The 22,714-nt window shown below is 36.1% G+C and overlaps 1 protein-coding gene and 1 long non-coding RNA gene across 9 annotated transcripts in view; one reads left to right on the forward strand and one right to left on the reverse strand.

Annotated features, from left to right (window-relative positions):
- Positions 1 to 22,714, forward strand: part of LOC309665572 — a 121,871-nt gene that overhangs the window by 67,306 nt on the left and 31,851 nt on the right. The window contains exon 4 of one of the 6 annotated variants that reach the window (XR_014266507.1): positions 5,828 to 7,340. The exons of 4 other annotated variants lie outside the window; for them this stretch is intronic. This is a non-coding gene — a long non-coding RNA (uncharacterized lncRNA). Of the gene's footprint in view, positions 1 to 5,816; positions 7,341 to 22,714 lie in introns of those variants that run through there. One more of the 6 variants, XR_014266509.1, reaches the window with a different exon arrangement.
- Positions 1 to 22,714, reverse strand: part of SKAP2 (src kinase associated phosphoprotein 2) — a 192,082-nt gene that overhangs the window by 40,937 nt on the left and 128,431 nt on the right. For all 3 annotated transcript variants that reach the window (XM_082472055.1, XM_082472054.1, XM_082472053.1), the window contains 3 exons: positions 12,979 to 13,103; positions 12,045 to 12,108; positions 11,551 to 11,688 (listed from right to left, as the gene is read on the reverse strand). In XM_082472055.1, the coding sequence (XP_082328181.1) occupies positions 11,551 to 11,688; positions 12,045 to 12,108; positions 12,979 to 13,103 (327 nt within the window). The remainder of the gene's footprint in view (positions 1 to 11,550; positions 11,689 to 12,044; positions 12,109 to 12,978; positions 13,104 to 22,714) is intronic.

A 22,714-nucleotide genomic window follows, 5' to 3' on the forward strand; every position in this document is an offset into this window, starting at 1 on the left:
TATCCTACAGGCAGTAGAGAGCTATTCAATTTCTAAATTCTGTTTTTCTTGAAAATATTTTCCCCATTAAATGAAAAAGTATTAATCAGCTTATACAGGAGGTTTTGAATTCTTTTATATATATATATATTGTCTCAACATCAGATGAGATATTCCTGATAAAAGTGATAACACTCAGAATGGTAGAGGACATGTTAATACTACACTGTGTTTAGTAATATACCATTCTATACCTATAAAAATACTGTACTGTGCCCAATAGATACACATAACCTTCAAGGGTATTTTAATTGTTTATAATGGAATAACTGTAAATGATTCACCTAAACAGGTTTAGAGAAAACACTATTTAAACCAATACAATACAACTGTGTAAGGAATATACAGAATCAACAAAGGTATTTTCATTGTTCCTGATGGGTGACTATAAAGGTTCTACATAAGTGTGGATAGGGAAAATATGGACAAGGTATACAGTAATTTTACTGGACTTTGGGATTGGTACGAGTGTGGGATAGATAGATAGGTAGACAGACAGATAATGTTGATAGATCTTTCTATCTATATATGTTTAGTTTGGGGTTTTTCTATAGTTAGATATTCATATACCTGTTTCTCTGATTAAATTATAGCATATTTGAGGACAAGTGCTATTCATCATCTCAGTATCCACTCTGTATCTTGTAGATAATGAAATATATTAGAAAATACGTTAGAGTTGATTGTGAACTTTTTGGATAGAAAAATGAAAAACTTAATCAACCAGAAGTTTTATCTATATGCTATTTGACAGAATTTTTGTCCTTTAATTACTTTATTAGCTCAACATCTTGATTTAGTACAAGGCACCTAGTGCAATGTAAGTGATGGAGGCACTGAGGCGAAGCACAGAGCAGGAATAAAGAGTGGTTAAGAGTTCAGTCTGTCTGGAGCATAAGGGGTCTAAGCGGCACAAATGTGACTGGAAAGGTTAATGTGAGTCAGATCATGGAAGGGGTTTGGGACTGACCAAACTCGGCAGTGGAGACCCATAAAGGTTATTGAGCAAGGGATTAATTTGACTATGCTGTGTTTTAGGAAGATCAATCTGCTGGCAGTGTGTAGAATAGATTATTGGGTTGTTTGATGAGAGAGAGACACACACACAGGAAGTAGGGAGAGCACTTAGGAGCTCTTGTAACGTTGCAGGTAAGAAATCATCAAAGCCTGAGTGAGTAGAGAGCTGGCGATGGATGAGGTTTTAGAGGCAGAATCACTAGCTACTCAGTGAAGATGTTTTACTTTGCTCCAACCATATGCCTGTACATGTAATCATACTTGAAGGTACAAAGTTGCCCAGGGAGAGAGTGTAAAGAGAGAAAGAGTTTTCAAATCCAAATTTTTCATCATATAGGACCATTGGATAGCTTTTGATGTACATGGGCAACCTCACATAATTAAACACGTCAGCCTCACTTTAGTAACTCAGCACACATTTTTCAGGTGTCATTTATGCACATGAGACTGCATTAAACATCACTTCTGGCCTGCAGAGGTCCTGCTTGACCTGGCTTTTGCCTAGCTCTCCAATTTCATTCTAACCTCTCTCTGTAGGGATACCTTTGGCCCTCCTTTCTGGTTCCTGAACACCTCAGCGTTCTCCAGCCTCAGGGCCTTGGCACTCGGTGTCCCCTGTGCCTAGAAGGTGCTTCATTTGGCTTTTTGCATTTATGTACCAGTTTTAGCCAAGAGGTTTCAGTTTAAATGTCACCTCTTCCTTGACCACAGAGTATAAAATAGTCGCTCTTTTCCCATCATCCACTTATCTTTGTAGCACTTACTATGATCTGTCCTTTTTATGCCTAAACTCCCAACAGCCAGAACAGAATCTAGCATGTAATAGAGGTTTCCAAAAAATATTTTTTTCAATCAATTAATTAGGTGCATAATAATAAGAACATATAATGAGAAAATAAGAAAAGATAAAGTAGAAACCAAAAGCTCTACCATTAAAGAAATAAAGGGTAAATAGGAAAACAATCTGAAACAATTAGCAAGCATCAGGAAATGAGGAAATCTAAAACAGGGCCAAGATGCTTATTTATAAATATTATATGTAACAACTAAAAATGGGAAAGGCCAAAGAAGGAGACAGTTTCCAAAAGAAAGGGGTGTCCAGTAAAACAAAATTTCCAGTAATGAATTTGAGGATAGAGACTGATGACTGGGAGAGTCTGGTGACTCTGAGGGAGCTGTTTGAGGTAAGGGATCAGGAGAGAAAATCAAATTGCCAGGGCTTAGGAGTGAGCTGGAGAAGAGACAATGGAGACAGAGACCAAAGAGAGCTCTCCCAAGAATTTTAATGCAAAAGAGAAAGAAGCAAAGTTAAGCTGTGGCTCCTTGAACTGTGATCAGGAATGTGGAAAGAGGCCCAGACGAGGAGGCAGGAGATTTGGGATCTGGTTCCAATGAGAGCTCCAAAATACCACTCTGCAAATGAACTTTCTTATTCGTCTATGAGAAAAATTTTCCACCCCATCTCAACTCCTGTAATAGGGGACAAAGGGACTAACGGATAAGTAGGTATAAGGAGTTGTCATTTCTTCGTAAGAATTCTAAAGAAGTTCTAATGAAGAGCGACAAATCTATAGAAGAATGTTTTATTTGAAACAAAATCAAGGTCAAATTTCACTTGAGCTTAATTAAGTTGGACTGGATTTTTTCCCCCACTTCGTTGAAGGCTTTTCATTGCTTAGCTGCAGCACTTGCTGAGGCCAGATATGAAGAGTGCTTATATTTATCACTGACATTTTGTTGAACCTGTCTATTCTTATTAATCACTGCTTTAAACTAAGCAACTTGAGGATTCCTAGAAAGCTAATATTCCCAGCTGACCTATCTGCAAAAATAGTGAAGCTTGATGCTCTCCTGCTTCAGACTGTCTCTACAGATGTATGTTCATGTAGGTATACAGATGTGCGTGTGTGTGTGTGTGTGTGTGTGTGTGTGTGTGTGTGTGTGTGTGCGATTTTGGGGGGGTACCTAAAGAAGTAAATGACTTTCTGTGAAGCTACAACAAACTTTATCATATTCTACCTGATGAAAGCATAGAAGAATTAAAAACAAAAGCGAGCTCTGATCTGTTTATACTCTACATGGGAGGCAAATCATATCGGCAGAATGAAGACTCCAGTTAAAAAGTCTGATACAAAGGTGATGAGAAGCTATGCCTTGAAAATAATTGTTGAGATTTCTCGATGTTAAAAGGTAAAGTACTCACTTATGTATAGATACAAAACCTGTAGTGTGAATACCTGACCTTCTGGCACACTTTTAGGATTCTTCATCTAAGGTTCACAGAAAAATCTTAATAGCCTAGCTCCATTAGTGTGATTTTTCTCCTTGCTTTATTAATGTTAGCATTTTAGTATGACTAGAGTGGTTGACATTTATTTACCTTCTGGTTCATAATTTTTAATATGTATTCTAATGGTTCCCTAGGCAATGTAAACATAAATATGTGAGTCTGAAAATTTAGAATTTGGTGGTTAAATACTCCAAACCATCAATAATTTCTAGTGATTCGATTTGGTTCATTAAAAAAGAAATCTGGTCCTTTTTCCATAGTATCTTTTTCTCTTGTTAAAGTTTCTGTTCTTTCCTTTATCTTTTTAATCATTTAAACGTATTTATTTTATAGTCTTTTTTTCAAATTGTTCTCTCATCTCAAGTTCATTAGGGATTAATTTTCTCATTTGTCTTATTCCTCACCATATCTCTCTAGATATGGTTCAAAGTACCATGCCACAAGTTTTTATCTGTACTATTTTCATTGTCTTTCAGAACTACATATTTTGTAATTTCCTTTGTGATTTCTTCTTTTAACTCATGAGCTATTCAGAAATTTATTTTTTAGCTCCAAACAGGAGCTTGGGTATTTTAAGCTATCTTTTTAGTGCTGCTTCTAACTAAATTTCATTGTAGTTAAGGAACATAGTCTGTATGATATAGATTCATTGAAATTTGTTGATATTTCAATTATGAACTTATATACTATAGTCAATTTCCATGAATATTCTATGTGCACTGAAAAGAACATATATCTTTTTAGATAGATTAAATCAATTTAAAAAAATTTTTTGGTTCAAATCTTCCATATAGTTACTAATTTTTTCCTCCTTGGTTTATCAGTTTCTAAAAGTGGTATGTGAAAATTTCCCACGGTGATTGAGGATTTGTCAAACTTGTCTTATAAGTTTTTTCTTTATAGGCTTCAAAGTTATATAGTCAGATGCACTTAAACTTTATCTTCTTTTACTATTATTATATACTGACATTCTGTAGTCCTATTATTGCTTTATGCCTTACATTCTACATTATCTGATGTTAACACTGCTATAGTAGCTTTCTTTGAATAGGGTTGTCTGGTATATCTATTTTCATTCCCTTACTCTGAAAATTTCTATGTGGTTTAGTTTCAGGACTATCTCCTCTAAGAATGCTGCTAGATTTTTTTTTAAAAATCCAATGTGATAATTTCTGTCTTTTAATAGATTACTTTAATCAAGTTACATTTACTGTAATTATTTTTATATTTGGGCTTTTTTTAAACTATATTTTCTCTTTGCTCCTTTTTCTTTCTTCCTGCCTTCTTTCAGATTTAAAATTTTTTCTGTGACCACCTTTTATTTCCCTTCTGCTGCTTTGGGAACCCTAAGATTGCATTCCTACTTATTTAGTACTTACTTCGAAATTTTAACATGCATTTCCTAACAAAGACTACAATTACTCAGTATTTCTCTCCTCCTTCCTCCTGAATAAGACAACACTTGGCACACTGGCACTACCCCACATCTCCATCTTGCCCCAGCTAATTTTTAAAATTGCAAGCTATATTTAGTGTTAACTCTTTTTAAAATTAAAAAAAAAAAAGCTCATTGAAAAATAATCAATAATTAACATTACTGACATATTTTACCTATTTCTATGTTCACTATTGTTTCTTGGACTCTGCACCTTACCTCTGTGTTCACTTTTCTTTTGGCTAAAGTACATAGTGAGGAGCAGAACTGGGATTCAAAGCAATGTGTGTTTGCCTCCAAAGTCCTTGCTCAACCACAACAATTTACTGGTCACAGATACAGAGAAAGGTATTCTGTGTGTATGGGTCAGGGAGAGGAGCCAGTAGATAAGAGACAGATGGAGAGGAAGAGGGGAAGTGGAGGATGCCTTGAGAGAAGGTGTCAAGATAGTTTTGACACCATCTGCCAGAAGACAGGATTCATATATCAGAAAAGCAAAAACAACTAACTCATGTCATGAGACACGAATAATATATATATGTATATATACATATATATGTATACGACATAAATAAACATGGGGAATTAAGGATGTAGTCATAAGTCAAGGGGCTTGGGCCAGAAAGGGAAGGTGTAGCTGCACCCATTTAAGGCCTGTGTAAGAATGCAGAGGGATTTCTAGCACCTAGGTACAATGCCTGCCACATAACAGGTGCTCAAGAATATTTGTGGAATGAAAGAAGTAAAAGCAAGGAAGAAAAGAAAGAATGGAAATGGAAAAGGGAAGGGAGGAAAATAACAGAATGAGAAAAGGAAGAAGGTAATAAGGAAGCAGGAAGAAAATGAAAGGAAAGGAATTAAAAGAAAAGGCAGAAGAAAGTAAATGAAAAGAAGGATCTCTTCTTTTTTTAAGTATAAACATTGCATATTTGTAAATGGGCTAAAAAAAGACAAAAGATTTATATCAAACTGTTAACAATGCTTACTTAGAGTAGAAGGTGAATGACTTTCACTTATTAACTTTATGTCCATCAGCAATATTTAAGATTCTTCCAGTGAGCATCTAATGTGCAGAGAATAATAAAGAACCACCTGATGTGGCATGGTGTGACAGTACCCTCAGGTGAGTGCATCTTCACTGATTCCCCCGGTAGGGCCCCTCAGGGACTCCCTGTTGACCTTCAGGAGCAGAGACCATTTTCCCTGCCATCTCAGGCCCATTAATCTCCTCAAAATCCAGGCCCCAAAAGGAAGAGAAACACCATTATTGGATTTCCTCTCCTCTTAAAGCCACCTGTCAAATTCCAGGTGGCCTTGGAATTGCTTGGCCCTGCATTCTCCCAGGTGGCCTGACTCCCTTTAAGAAGATCCAATCCTTCGTCCATAGGTCTTTCACTTCAGCCTGAAATGAACAACCCTATCAGAATAGGATAAGCCAAGTGTCCATACAAGAAAGACACATATTTACAATATTAAAAAAAAGACTCTCCCTTCACAGATCGCAGCTCATTAAAAATAGAGAAAATGCTTCCCTCCTTTTTTCCTTTTTTTTTTTTTTTTAATCTTTCATGGGTTTCTCATTTCTCTAAGACTCCTCAGGCTCTTGAAGTAAACAGTGACAGACAAGTCCAGCTGGTCCCTTATGACCTAGAGCCATTCTATCTATTCCTAGCTTTACTTACATAAGAAAACCTATGTTTTGTCCATAAAAATAAACTCATACGAAGCATGGGTTATGGGCTTTTACAACTCAAGAGACACAGATAAAAAGGTGATAAACCCTGGGCAATGTCTAAAGGCTTTTTTGGTTGTCACATTATAGGGGTGCTACGAGCATCTAGTGGTGTAGACCAGCGATGCTGCTAAACATTTTACAACGCACAAGTCAGCCCCTACACAAAGAATTTTCTGGCCCAGAACGTCAACAGTGCTGAGGTTGAGAAACCCTGCGCTAAACCATCCTAATCACTCTCTAAAGGAGGAATTATCGGCCTTGTTATAGAGGAGGAAACTGAGAGCTGTAATGTCCCACAACCCAAGTCATATCGCCAGGATCTGGATCGGATCTGTTTCACTCCCTTAAACCCATGTATCTGCTGTATTATCTTGAAGATGGAAATGACCTCCTCATTTCATAAATAAGGAAATTGAGGCTCAGATGCCAAGTGTCTTGCTCTGTATCTCACTGCTACTGGTGATTCTTTGTCCTTTCACAGTTCAAGGTCTGTGATGATGACTAATCACAAATGACTTCACCTCAAACCATGAAGCTGCCAACAAATGTCTCTTCCTCTTGTCCGTTAACCATTACACCCCTAGTAATTAACTTCTTGTTTCTGCTCCTTTAACACTGTAATCTAGTGGTTTTATTGCTCACATCTAATTCACTAGCTTAATCAATCATTATTAAGCTCCTTCTGTATGCTAAGCACTGTAAAGGTGCAGGATATAAATGGGTCAGAAGGCAAATGGAAGAGAACTGCAAGTTCAGGGGTTGGCAAACTATAGCCCAAGGAGTGCCTGTTTTTGTAAATAAAGTTTTATTGGAACACACACACACACACAAAGGTGATAAACCAAAAGCCATCTATTATACCTCTATAACAGAGTCTCTCAACCTCGGCACTATTGACATTTTGGGTCAGATAATTATTTGTTGTGGTGGCCGTCCTGTGCTTTGTAGGATGTTTAGCAGCGTCCCTGGCACCTACCCACTAGATGCCTGCAACATACATACACACACACAACCAGTTGTGGCAACCAAAAATGCCTCCAGGAATTCAGTCATTAAATGCACCCTGGGGGCCAAAATCTCCCGTGGTTGAGAACCACAGAGGTAGCGCCAAGTTGCAAAAACAGGTTAGTTTATTTCTCTACAGTTAGAAATATATGTTTTGCACGCACACAGGTGTTTCGGGTTTTAATATGTATTAAACCATCTCTTGTAATGAAGAGAATTTGTTTGCAATGCCGACGGCAAAGTAGAGAAAAGCAACATGACAAGCAAAATTATATCTCAAAGCTTCATGCTGTATTATGAAAGAGGCAACAATGAAGAACCCTAAAATCACATTTATATTCAGCAAAGATAAACCTACAGTTAGATGTGTGAGGTGACTAATTTATGGATGTTTTCCTTATATTCTATAACTTCAGGTAACCCTCTCAGCAGAGTTCAGAGCTGAAACCATACAAAAAATGATAATCTAGTTATCTATCGTACCATATAACAGGACACCATATCACCACACTTTATAATTCAGTACCATAGTTTAAGGAAAAGGAATGCCAGCAGGCTGCCTGGACTAACAATATTAAAAGGCTAAATATGTGTGATTCTGTGAAAGTCAACTGGCATCTTTCCATTGCATTCCAAAGAAGGAATGTGAAAAAAAATTGTTTGGTGAAATCAGGAATGATGTTAATACCAGAAACTCCAGGGTCTTCTATAATCTTGTTATTAACTTGGTAATATGAGTGATAATTACTCAGCAAGAAAATAAAGCTAAAATATATTTTGGGGGGGGGGTTGTAACTATTTATTGATTAAGTTGGCTTTCATGTCATTTGCTGGAGATTGCTTCAAATTTAAGTACTCAAACACTGTTCAAAATATGGGTATATATATATATATATATATATATATATATATATATATATAATAGTTTCATGGAAAAAATTTATAGCTGCAATTTACTTTATATTCCATTTTAGATGCAGATAGTTGGACTGAATAAATTTAAAATGTAATTGAATGACGAAAGAATAAAAACATCCTTTTCTGGCTTGGAATAGTTTAATCTATCATTACAATATTTTTTTAAAAAAAGAATGAATTAACACTTAAAAAAATAGCTTAATGGGATTAGAAATTTGTTGTCCTATTTTATGCTACCCTCTCTCCTCCTGTCCACTTGCCAGAAGAATTTCAAATGCAATTCCCCTGAAATCTACAGATTTAATAGGCTAAACAGGCAGTTACCACTCTTGATACTAGGCCGATTTTATTGAGCCTACATCTTAAAAAATCTTTTTGTTGTGTTATTTCTGCAGAATTTCCTGATATTATAGAAAAAAATTACAGGTGACATAGTAACTAGAAGAGAAGAGCAAGCTGGGTTGATTTCTGCAGCAATTTCCCAAGTATTGCTTTCCCCTTTCGAGATTCAAATTCAAACAAAAACCTTCTTCTGTATTTCTAATGAAAAAATGAGTAGTAACTTCTGAAATTTGTGCTAAGCCAAATGAACTCATTACTGTGTTATGAAACAGTTTAACACACTTTGATCAAAACATTAGCTTTGCAAACACAAATATGCAATAGTAATATCACCACGTAAGAAAACATGACTGGCCTATGCTAATAGGTACTAAGACATAAAAGATGTCAAAGCATTAGGATATTTGAAGAAAAACCAAATGTCTTTAATATTCTCTAGAAATGGCATTGTCTCAATTCTTCTCTACATATGTATAAATACCCTAAATGCAAAGAACCTTACAAATTTATTCCTATTCTTTTGTGAAGTTACTTAAAATCTAATGAACAAGAAATTAAAGAGAAGCTGCTGTAATAGTTAGAATATTCTAACTGAAAAACAATGAAAACAATGAAACTATTTACACTCCCATAAAATTATAAACATTTTTCAAGGGATAGTTTATAACACAATTTTTAAGCAATGTTATCTTATTATTATTCTTGAGACTTAAAACACTGCAAGTTTATTTTGCATTTAAAAAATACATTTATTTGAGTAAGAGCTCTGCTTTCTCAGAAAAAGAACTTTATGCTTTAAAGTAACATGCTGAATGCTTAGATTTTTCTTCAAACACATTTTATGCTTCGTCTTTCAACTAAGAGGATTAATTTTCAACTACATGTAATGGACAGAAAATCGTGTTGAAATGATAGTATTAATTAATTCTGGGAATTTAACCAGTATGATTTCCGATATACACAGTTATTTGTACAGAACTGGAAAAATACCAACAGTTTATAAGTATGTTCACTGCTTTTCCACTGTTTTCACCTCCTCTCAAAATTATATTCATATTTCACAGAAGTGAAAGCAATTAGCTTAACTCTTCTCCTGAGAGAGCATTTTTGAAAGAAAAAAAGTTGCTGTTCTAGTTTTAGATATTTAATCAAACAAAACCTCTAACTCTAAGAGCCAACTTCAGGGTTTTCACTAAAAAAAAATCCCCTTTCTAGTGGGTGGCTCAAACTTGACCAACCTGAACTGTACAGACACTGAAGTGGCTCTCGGTTACACTGGGGAAGAAAGAAGAATTAGACATTCCACAGCTGCCTACACCAGCTTCCTTCCCAGGGGCACAGTTGCAGGCTCTATCAAACTCAATCACTTTGTACAGCAACTGGGATCCCAGGCAGGGGCAAGGAATACCAGAGCAGCTTAGATTTCTTCCAGTACCACAGCAAGAAGTAAGACTACTTCAAGAGTAACCAGTTATTTACAACGATTATGTGGCCCCAGGCCAAAAAAAAGTGATGAAGAAGAACATCTGTAGTGAGAGGCCGCGATAGTGAGAGGCCCGCGCACCGCGATGAAGAGTGGCACCCGCTTGCCACAACTAGAGAAAGCCCTCGCACAGAAACGAAGACCCAACACAGCCATAAATAAATAAATAAATAAATTAAAAAAAAAAAATAATGATGATGATGTGACAATTTATTGTGGGGGTGCTATGACTCAAGCACTGTGCTGCGGGCTGTAGATCCATGACGTCATTTACCACCACCCCCCCCCTCATGAAATTATCCTTATTTTATAGATGAAAAAATTGACTTTTAAGGTCACTGAGCTAGTAAATGGTATAGTCAGAATTCAAACTTTTTGACTCTAAAATCCATGTGCTAGTTATTATGCTCTGCTTACTACATTGAACATCACATTTGTATGTTAATTTTGAACATTTTAGGTATTGTTAAATCATTTTTAAAGGTTTATAGTGTTGTTAAATTGTTCTATTCAAAGAAAAATAGCCTTTCTACATGAGATGTCAGTTAAATATCACACATATTACTTATAATCCCTTTTCCTTCTCTAATGGCTGATTTTTTTAATAACCAGAAAAAGGCTCATTTCAACCTAGAGTATTAGTAACGTAATAATTCCCTAAATGTTCTTTCTGTTTTAGGTTGACCCTCAAAACTACAAGCCAAAGAGCTAATAGACAATTAAATTTATGTTACATAACAGATACTGAGGCATTTAAACACTAAACCATGCCTGAAAATGTAGAATGATAAAATATCAAGTACAAAAACTTCAAGCCTCAAAAGGCCTTTGTTTATAGTTCAACGATATTCCTCCAAGACAATGCAATACACTACAGCAAGGAGGAAGATATGAGGCAGAAGTTGTTGACATATGGGGTGTGCATAGAACTTCTGGTTAATGGAAGTTCCAAGATGTATAAATAAAAAATGATGTGTGAGTTGCTGGAAAAAACTGTAAGGCAAGTCAATTTTTTAATTAAAAAATTATGTAGCATAAACAATGCTAATGAGCCAAAAGTCCCATGAGATTAGGACTGTATCTGCTTCATTTTAACATTCCATTCACTTTTCATAAAAGTATAGCCACTCACTTGAAATACCTCGAGCAGAGTCATTTTCATAAAACAGAGTTTTGAAGATTTTCTTTGTCCTTGTTTTTAATAGCTCACCATTTTCTTCTCTTGATGATATATGACATTAAAAAAAATCCCTAAAATCCTTAAATGAATCACCATAAATAAATACCTGGAAGTTCTTCATAAATTTCATCATCAATTGGCTGGCTGCTTGCTGGTGAACTGCTGATTGGTAGAGGCTGATCAACATCATCATATAAGTCCCCTCTTTCATCATCATCCTCAGGAATAACATCAGACCCCATATCTACAAAACATGTTTCAGGAAGCAGAATTTTAAAGAATGCAAAAGAGGTTTTCAAAACCCTATTACCTAAATTAATGCAGCCCTACAAAGTCACAATATTGTTATATGCTATATCCTTAACTTAAACATTTAAAAAAATTGATTGTGGCATAAATATGTGAATTTCAAAGTTGCCAAATGGTACTTGCAGAAAAGATGCTTTTATTAATCTGAAGCAAATGGTATGTATTAATACCAGTCATGTTCTTTTAGTCATTTCTCACAGAAGTCAATAAGTTTCTTTGTATGAAACTCCAACTTATTCAGTTATTCAGTACTTAAAGACTGTAATAACTTGTTCAATTGATTGCTCTTACCTTGTAATACAAATTTCAGCTGCTGTACCCATTCTTCGGCATCTTTGGGAGAAGCTGCTGTGAACTAATAAAAAACAAACGATAGCAATAAAAATCACCACCATAATGAAAGGTATATGTTGCATTCTTTCCATTTCTTTAGGACCATTAGTAATTCTCTTCATGTCTAGTACTACTTTCCTTGCAAGGATGCTTCTTATAAAGTACAGTTAATTTTGACAAATTTATGTAATTGAAGCAGAGGATGATGGATTTGAAACTGTGATCAGCAGCTGGCAGCTGTGCAGGAAAAAAAGCTGCTTCTCTTCATCAATGTCAAAGACAGAACTGAGGAACAAAATTTGCCCTTGACAATTAGAAGACACCCATGAATTTCTCTAGACTGCTGGGTACAGCTTTCTTAAAAATGTTCTTGTCCGATTCCAACACACTACCTGACAACTTAATTAACTGGCTTTCAACTGCAATCTCAGATATTTGAAACTTATTAAACATGCATTCCATATTGATGCTGGCTGATAGCTCTTGAATTGCAGAGCTGATGCGTGCCTTTGCCTTCCTTTTCTCCCACAAGTCTAAGCAATACAATATGCATGAACATTCTGATATTTTTCTTTTGATAATTTTATTCTTTCTGCCATGTAATCCTTTTAAGAAATCACACAGTTCCATTAAAATAGACATAAAACGCAACATGTGAAGTAATTGATAAATTACATATCTCCTGTTCTCTCAAGAAGATATCACTTGAACTAATCTGGAATTTTTTAAAAACTTGATTTCCCCTTATACAAATGTTTAATGTATAAAACCCAGAATTTTTTATTATTATTAACATGTCAGAAAGAGTTGTTTGAACAAAATGTTAATGTCTTTAAAAATGAAATCAGGAAGTTTTATCAACTTAATTTCAAGGCAACATAAAAACTCCAACCTGATAGATACGTTTATCGGGAGCAGAGATTTCAAAACAGCAATCTTTCTTTCCATCCTTCCTAAGAGTGTTATTCATTCTGACATTGTAGCCTTCTATTGCAAATTCACCTTTCTGTTGTTTGTCTGTTGACGACAAAACGAAAGTCAGAATTTCATTTACTATAGTGAATATAAACATCCAGCTGATTAGCTTTTATTTAGAATTTTTTGGATAAATTTTTGGATAGAATATTTTTTGGTCATATTGCTTTCACAGTATAATATTTAAGTAACATTTCTAGGTATTACTTTTAATTCTAAAATTACAGAGTTATTTGGAATGGCTGGTTTTAAAAAGGACATCTAAGGGAACCAAAAGAAGAGGTCTGCAGATAATGGTCTTATTCAGAAGGAAGTATGGAAATATGACAATTTCATGTAGGGAAAATCCAAGAATTGGAACTTAGAACTTGCTAGACAAACCCACTACAAATCCGTGGCTCTTTCAGATTTGGTAAGCCAGTGGGAAAACCCGTCTAGTTGAAAGCTTGCTGGGCTTTTATTTACTACTATCTCCTCTCATCACCACCCTCCAACCTCCCCACCCCGCAAAAGCCCCTAAAACACAACTTTTATTTTTTTAAAAATCTCCTAAATTGGTACAAATCAAACTCTAAATTTAAAAAGCAAAGCAAAACAAAACTGCTAATTATAAAAAGATGTGAGGGGAAAACAAAGTATTTGAATGGAGAGGAGTGGTAAAGCAAGTACAGAAGCATTTCTTACCAAAACAAAACAAAAGTAGGTTTCTTAACCAGTCAGTGAACAATTAAACTAGTAAAGCACATTTGAATCCCGTATGATGAAAATTCAAAAGAAAAGATGACTTCAGCTTTAGTCAGATATTACTTTAAAAACAATAAAGTAGGAATAAAACAAAGGATTTAATACTGAAACTAAAAATAAAATTAGTCGCCTTTCCTACTTTATCCAGTTATACAATTTTGAGAGAAAGGAGGCACTGCTATAGGTTTACTTCCTAGATTAACATACAATATTAAAATCATGAGTAAGGACAACTGTCTCTTTTACTGAGCTCAGGGGAAATATAGAAATGCTTCCATATCATGGGGTGCAGGGCTCTCTCAGCTTAGTGTGCCCGTAAAATATGTATCTCCTTTTCTTAAATGTACTAATTTAATGCCTGAAGTAACAGGCATTTTTAAAAGGTCATCAAGATCATATCTGGTTCAAAACATCAAAGGCAAAAAATCTGAGTTAGTAATTCCTGACTTAAATCTGGACATTCTAATCATATTTAGTCATAATTTATATCTCTTTGGATAATTGAAAAAACAATTTCCAAAATTTGAAGTTTGCTTTGTGGAAAACGTCTGCAATAAACTCTATGAGATGAAAACTATAAAAATCAGAGCAGCATTTCCCAAAGTGTGTTTATGCGATATTAACAGGTTTCTATGATCAAATAAGTTTGGGAAATGTTGAATTAAAGTTAAACAGGTTTTGTTAGTCCAGCCTTCTTGAGGCCCTTAATATATTTGATCAAATTTCTATGAGAAAGATTTAGTATGCAGCATTTCCCCAAATTATTTTGTCAATGGAACCCTTTTATCACAGAATATTTTATGGAACTGGTACTCACAGAACATATTTTGCAAAACACCTAACTAGAAAAATAATACTGGGGAAAAGGTATTAAAATAATAATGGTTAAGCACTGTTGGTTCTTCTAAAATTCTCAAAGAAAACTAAGTCATTCATTCACTCATTCAACAAATTTACGCTGAGCACTTAAAACAAACAAAGGAGCGTTATAGGTATGGTGAGACAAAAGCTAGTAACACTGTATCAGACCTTTCCCCCTTTGCCACTGAAACAGACACCCCACACACCTTCCCACACACCCAGTACAGATATAAGTGCTCCAGGAATATTAGTCAGTGATTCACTACACTGCAAAAAGATTTAATTTTCACGATAAAAAATGGAAGTAGTTGGAAGCAAATATCAAAGCCATACAGGATACTTTTGAGAGATTTCCTTAAACTTCTCAGGAAAAAAACAGGATTTTCAAGGACCAGTTGGAGGAAAGAAAAATTCATAACTCTCAGTAGCTTTTGCAAATCCATAACCATAAAGTAGCCATATTTCCAATTAGCCAACGTGAGATAGGAAGTTCACGACACAAAATGGGCAGACATGGGTATGCTAAGACTCCGCTCTTCTCCATTTACATTAGCTTCTCTTCAAGGCACAGAAGAAAGAGAAAACCTTAGCATCACATGGCAATCTATAGCAATTTACATATAGGCTAGTTCGACAGTGCTTTCTGGGGTAGTTTCAAAGACACTTGTTGACTTAAAAATAGTTACATGCCAATCAAATGGGAAGTAAGGTCATATAAGTTCATTTATCCAGAACTATAGTAGACTAATAAAATATTTTATCTAAGTGAACTTCTCAAATTGCATAAGTTTATTTCTTTTAAGTGCCAAAACTCTCTAAAATGTTTGTTTTTATAACTGAAATCATTCTGAAATATATACTTCCCTGACTTTTCAAACAACTCTGTTAAACGTAATTTAATTTTTTCTTGATGATCGAGTAGTATTAATTTGAGTATTAGTTTTTATAGTATGTTACAACATGTTGATACCCTCAGGATTTTTGAGGTGTTTGTCCCTCTATTAAATTTTCCTCAGCTTCTATTTCACACTTTAACCTTGCCTATATCAATGCTGTTCGAAGTTAATGTCTACAGCACTAAAGGCTGCCAGGAGAAACTAGATAATGAAATCTATTAAATCAGTAACTTAATTTTACACAATTCTAATTCAGTAGGTTCGAGGTAAAAAGCAGTTGGCTCTGATCTCTTACAAAACAAAATGTATGAGGTTAATGATGCTATTTCCTCCTACTTTTTCACTGGCTTTAGGTTTACAGCTGTGTTCTGGGGGTTTTAAGTGCCAAAAAGATCTTTTTTTTTTTCTTTTTTTCTTTCTTTTTTTAAAAATGCAGAGCACCGGCTCTAGGTGTGTGGGCTTCAGTAGTTGTGGCGCACCGACTTAGTTGCTCCGCAGTATGTGGGATCTTCCTGGACCAGGGCTCGAACCCGTGTGCCCTGCATTGGCAGGTGGATTCTTAACCACTGCGCCACCAGGGAAGCCCAAAAAGACAGACCTTATTTGCTGAACTCCTTCTATATGCCAGAAATTTAATACAGCAATCTCATATATACCTTATAATAATTCTAAGACAAAGAAGGTATTTATTATATCCCCAGCACTGACGGGGAAAAAAACAACTTAAACAACTTGCTTACAGCCACACAACCAAAGTAGTAAAAGCCAGGACCCTAACGTAAGTCTGATTCTAAAACCTTGCTTTTTCAACCATTTCACATTGTCTCCTAGAAAGGTGTTTCTCAAAGTGTATTTCAAGAATCACCTATGTTAGAATCATCTTGGATGCCTGTTAAGAACATAGAAATGGCTACCACTCTGAACTTGCTTTATAGGATTCCCCGGGGGTGAGTCCAGGAAACTAAGTTTTTAGCAAACACCCCAGGTGATTTTGATACACACTAATGTTTGAAAAACCACTGTTTTAGAACATGTAATTTATGAAGTCTCAGTAGAGGTGATAAGCGTTATAGCTTGCATTTCCTCCTGCAACTTGGGCCCAACTTTCTCAGCTTGCTTTATGGGCTCCGGTACCTTTGCCTATCTCTTAAACAGCCATGATGGGTTATGTTCTAAATCCTGTTCTTTTCCTGCTTTACAGTTTTCACTGGGCAACCTCATCCAATTCCAGGGATTATATTCCTATCAATATGCTTGTGACTCATAATTCTCTATTTTCAGTCCAGCTTCAGAACTGAATATCCAAATCTTCACCTGCTCACTATACATGTTTCATCTCTTGAATGTCCTATAGGCACAATGAATATAACTTGCCCACAATGGAGATCATCTTATCCCCACTCCCACTCTATTTGTGATCTTTCTCGTCGTGTCCTCCTTCTCAGTAAGCGGTACCTCCATTAATTGAAGCCCCCAAACCAGAAAATTGAGCATCATTCTTAATTTCTCCCTTTTCTTCATCAACTGACACCACATTCTCTCCCTCCACCCCACTGCCATCTTCCAAAACCCAGTCAGTCCTAGTTTCATTGCAAATATGCTTGCTTTCTCTCTTTTTTGCTGGCTCTCAGAAAATATGCTGAAAATACCAACCACTCTCCCATCATTTAAAATATAGTATAAATATAGCATCTAAATAATTCTAAATCATTTAGCATCCCTATGAGTTGTGAGCATTTGTCATTTGAGGATCCCCAGCATCTAAGTATCTTTCCTATTTTAGTCCTGAGATCATCAGGGGGCAGAGCCAACTTCCCACCACAGAGGCTGGAGGGAGGTTTAGATTTTCCCTGCTCCAGATCAGTCAAGTAGATGCTCCAGCCTGGGACCTAAATCTGAATTGAATAAGAAAAGAATCAGGGGAGAGCTCAGAATCCACTTCTGTTAGCAGTGGCATTCACTGATGGGTGACAGTGCACAAAGGGAACATCACGAGTCCTGGCTTGGCAGGGCCACCGGTGTGTCCCAGTCAGACTGTCCCTGGAGGTGTGGATTGGGCTGAAGTTCCAGCCACCTCACCTCCCTTAGTCCTTGCCTGCTTTTCCGAGCCTGGTTGTTTAGCCTTCCCATCAACTCTGTCTGAGAGTTGATATTCTCCCAATAATTTCCTTTCCTGCATAAACAAAGTTGGTTTCTGTTGTTTATACCAATAATCCTAATTTGGTACAAATGGCTAGCAAACAGAAAGATATGAAATGTGTTCAGAATTTTTGATAATATCTGCTTCATATATTTAAAAAGGCCTTTCCCTCTTAGTGAATAACTCATGCTATTTCCATAAGTATTAATGCTCACTAGTAAGAAAGAGGGAAACATGCCCATTAATACTAAACCTCCCACTAAACTTTATCCAACTGATTAGTAAGTTGTTCTAGGCCCTCAGTTAAAGACACATGAACATTTTCCTTGTTTATATAGCTCATAGAAATAGAGCTGCCAATGCTAATTCAGTCACTTGAAATATACTTCCAGCGTTCTGAGTTATACCATGAGGAAATATCAAATTATTACTATTTTAAGTGAAAAATACTGTATGCCATATATATTTATTACTTAAGGGCCCCAAAGGGCTCTGAATAACAAACATAGGCAATATGTATGGGTCCAAAGGGAAGCACTTTAGTTAGAATTAAAAGTTTCGCTCATACGGTCTGATGGCAGGAAATTTTAGGTATTTATAAAACCTTTTTTTTTTCTTTAAAATAAAAGTACACTGCAAGTGGGAATTCCCTGGTGGTCCAGTGGTTAGGACGCCACACTTTCACTGTCAAAAGCCTGGGTTCAATCCCTGGTCAGGGAACTAAGATCCTGCAAAACACGGCGGCCAAAAAAAAAAAAAAGTACACTGCAAGCATAAGAACCAAGTGGTTTTTGTATACCGCCACACACTTTCAACCACAGGAAGAAACTTGATTTAAAAAACAGTGTAGTATGAGGTAGCTGTGAATGGAGAATAAATAAATTACAAGAAATTAAATTTCTTGTAGACCGGAATTTAAAACCATGTTTCTAGTTTTTTTGGCTATACCTACTGTTTTCCTCCACAACTGAAATTCAGATAATAATTATGATATGGTCTCTTAGACTATACATACAGCTATTGTTAAGATAAACATTATACAGGGGCTTCCCTGGTGGCACAGTGGTTAAGAATCTGCCTGCCAATGCAGGGGACAAGGGTTCGAGCCCTGGTCCAGGAAGATCCCACATGCCGCGGAGCAACTAAGCCCGTGCACCGCAACTACTGAGCCTGTGCTCTACAGCCCGCGAGCCACAACTACTGAAGCCCGCGTGCCTAGAGCCCGTGCTGCACAACAAGAGAAGCCACCGCAATGAGAAGCCTGCGTACCACAACTAAGAGCAGCCCCCGCTCGTCGCAACTAGAGAAACCTGTGCGCAGCAACAAAGACCCAATGCAGCCAAAAATAAATAAATAAAATAAATAAATTTTTTAAAAAAAGATAAACATTATACAGAGAATATCTTAATATCCTACACATGTTATCCTCTTAGAGCCTCCTATGATAATTACAGAATTAATGACACTGCTACTACCCATGCAACGTCATGCAACGTGAGAATGGCTAAAAACATAACCTGCGGCTCCTTCATGCACTTAAGGTGCTAAACAGCTCTCTGGATTCCCAGTCACTCTCAGCTTCAAAACACATCTTGCCTCCAGTCTTACCTTCTTCTGACAGCTGTCAACGTGATCTTTCCAACATCCAAAGTTTGTCATGCCATCTACTTACCTGCAATGCTTAGAAACATTAACTGTCCCTTAGACAAAAAAGGCCAAACTCCTGACCAGGGAATTTACCAGCTTGGCTCCACCTCTTCCAGTCTCACCAGCCCTCACTCACCTACTGCCCCAGTGAGCCGGCTCCTGCATATCGTACTGTTTCATGGGTCCTCTGTGCCCACTCCTCTGAGCCAGTGTATGATACCACTTAGCATTAATAATACCCGGCACATAGATTTGCAAAGAATATTTACTGCTACAGATGTTGCTGTATCTATTACACACAGATAGATACAGTAACATCTATATATCTATGTATTTACAGCAGTGCAGATCTATTGAAAATATATTACTTTCAATCTACCTATGTATACACACACACACCTCTTCAATCTATATACAGATGTATAGATATATTTTAAATCAAACTGTGTCCTGGGTTATTGCAAACCAACAGGACTCATCGTCATGAGACCTTTAAATAGGACTTAGTTTGTACATGAATATTTCCTCATGTTGATGAAGTCCTTCTAAGTATCAGATGTACATTTTAACTTCTCTGTACTGCTACAGGGTAATAAAGGTCTTTTATTTAACATTTATTTTGATAGAGTTTAAAGTTAGTATTTGCATATCAGAATTATTTCATTTCTATCATGTCAAAATTATTTCTATTTCTTAAGGAATAACAAAGATATTATCCTTCTTTACACAAACAAAATTATAGTATGAATTTTTTTAATATCAGATTTAATTTACATATTTTGTATATATTCATGATATAATTATAAAATGCTGATGCCCTGACCCAGGAATTTGCCTCTATCAAATGAACCAGGAAAAACGGTAAGCTTTTATGGCTGTTACTAAAGTTGTTATAAAACAACAGAACTTCCAATTATACAAACACTGTCACTTTAACAATAATTTTAAATATTAAAAGAGAACTATGATGCTATCAAAACACTTTATAATTGTCATCCACACTGAACAGCTATGTCCTATTTTTCCTATCAGTGATGAAATAATGAGGGAAGTGAGAGAGCAGAGAGATCAATTTCAATGAAAAATTTTACTTCCCCGCCAACGTAAAAGTTTTGTTAGTTTAAATTATCTGTATTAAGCCCAATTTTCTACTGACTTTTATTATACATTGAAAAGATACAATGAAGAAGTTACAACCACGTGATATAATAAATAACTTTTGATATATATAGAATGACTCTTGGTAGGACCAAGGCTACTTGCAGCTGCCACATACTAGATGGCACTAGAATTTTCTTTAACTGGGGACTTGGGGTAGGGGCAGCAAAACCCCTTAAGTGGGAAGGAAAGAGATACTACAAACTAACTACTCCCGCCTTAAAAGTGGGAGGAGATAAGTTTCATAATGCTGATTCAAGATCATATGGAGGTTAAACAGAAAAACAAAACCCTGAAAACATGAGTTTGGAACAGGTTCCTAAATGGGCCATCATTTACAGGTGTGTTGGAAGGGCTGCTAACTACCAAGTTGTAGAAGGAACATGGCTTTGGAGGCGGGGGGGCCTGCACTAAATCCTCCATGTGCCTCTCAGCTTCCTGTGATAACCTCTCTTGCGTAGACTAGTTCAGTGTCCCCCTAAATGATCCTGCTGACCCAGTTTCTATCCATTCCAATCCATGCCCCACAATATTATCACAATTACTTCCTAAAAACCAATTCTGGTCATAGAGCCCTATGCTTAAAAGCCATATTCAAGATAAAATAGTTAGCAAGGACCTTATTCTCATAAGGCTCTTGTCAATCTGATCCTAACCCACTTTTGTAGCCTTTTATACACCCTCCCCTCATTCACTGTATGCTCTGCCTTGATTCCAATTCTGATCTCATCCAAGGCCTTTCGAAACTCAGAATCTTTGCCATTCTGCTGCCTGGAATGCCCATTTTACCCTTTTTCATCCAACAAACTCCTCATTCTTTAAGGCCCAATGAAGGATCCTCTCCACTAGGAAGTATTCCTTAACTCCTCCAGGCAATTACCCAACCCCCTTTGTGATCCAAAGATATTTTATTTAAGTCACTCATTTTACCGCATTGAAATTACCCGCCCAGCCCTGAGTGATCCCATGACTTCCTCTCTTCTCTTACTGATACCCACACAACTCCAACTGTGAGTACTTGTAAGGCAGGATTATCTTTGGATCCCCCATGCCCAGGATCTATCAAGTATCCAATAAATGTTTACCAAATTAAAAAATGAATAAATCAGTGAGTGAAGGACTACCTTGATGGCAGTCTGAGCATCTAGGACCCAAGAAGTTTGATAAATGAGATTCATGACGATGAGATTCAAATGAAGAGGAAAGAGATGAAAGGAAGGATGTGATTTCAGAAAGTAATAAAGTATGTTATGTTAAGATATGTGTGTGTGTGTGTGTGTGTGTGTGTGTATAAAACTTAAAGTCCCCAAATGGCCATGAATAATAAATACAGATAATATTTAGGGGTACAAAGGTAAGAGTATTATTTACCCTACAGGCTGGAACTACTCTTTCTAAGCCATTATTATCTTGATGGGTCAAAATGTTTTTTGGCACATACCGTAAGTTAGAAAATGTGAACTATGTATCTGTCAAACAGTAACAAAGTACTGTTTAACCTAGTAAGTGGTATCAACTCCTCTATGCCTCTACAATCCATTTATCTAAATCCTACTTAGTTGGAGGATTATAGTTCTCATTTATCTAAATAGCTCTTTCCGAAGTTTAGGTAAAGTGGTTCAAATATACAGTAAACTATGTTGTACAAATCAGCTATCTGATTTCACAAAAGAAAATAAAAATTTCATGTGACATGTACATTTTCTTGGAAAGAAAAGGACACAAAGGAAGGAAATTAAAATCATGCCAAACAAGCAGTTAAAAACTGTCTAAATATAGATTTTTTCCCCCCAAGTCCCTAAAAGCAGAACTGGCCAAGAATTCCAAAGAACCACTAAAAACAGATCTGAAATCTCAATGGAAACAGGAGGCTTCATAGTGACAGATAGGGAAGAGTTAAAGGAAATATAAACCAGATCCTCAAAGATCCACGTAAAAAGGGAATGCGAGAATAGTAATTTTTTAAAAGCTGCGGTGGTAGAGTGGCTAAATGGATCACAAAGTACTTAAAATACAAATTACAAAGAATGTTATTACCACAGGCCTCATCAAGTAAGAATAGAAATGGGAATTTAACTAGTATCTCCCCCAAATAACTAGAATTTATTTATTAGCCTTTGAAATAAATATAAACATTCCCTAGATTTTGGGAAAACTCTTGCTAATCTTTGACCTAACTGTTGGTATATACCAGTTAGGACTAGGAG

Source organism: Balaenoptera physalus (genome assembly GCF_965194825.1).
Source record: "Balaenoptera physalus genome assembly, chromosome: 8".
Lineage (NCBI taxonomy): Eukaryota > Metazoa > Chordata > Mammalia > Artiodactyla > Balaenopteridae > Balaenoptera > Balaenoptera physalus.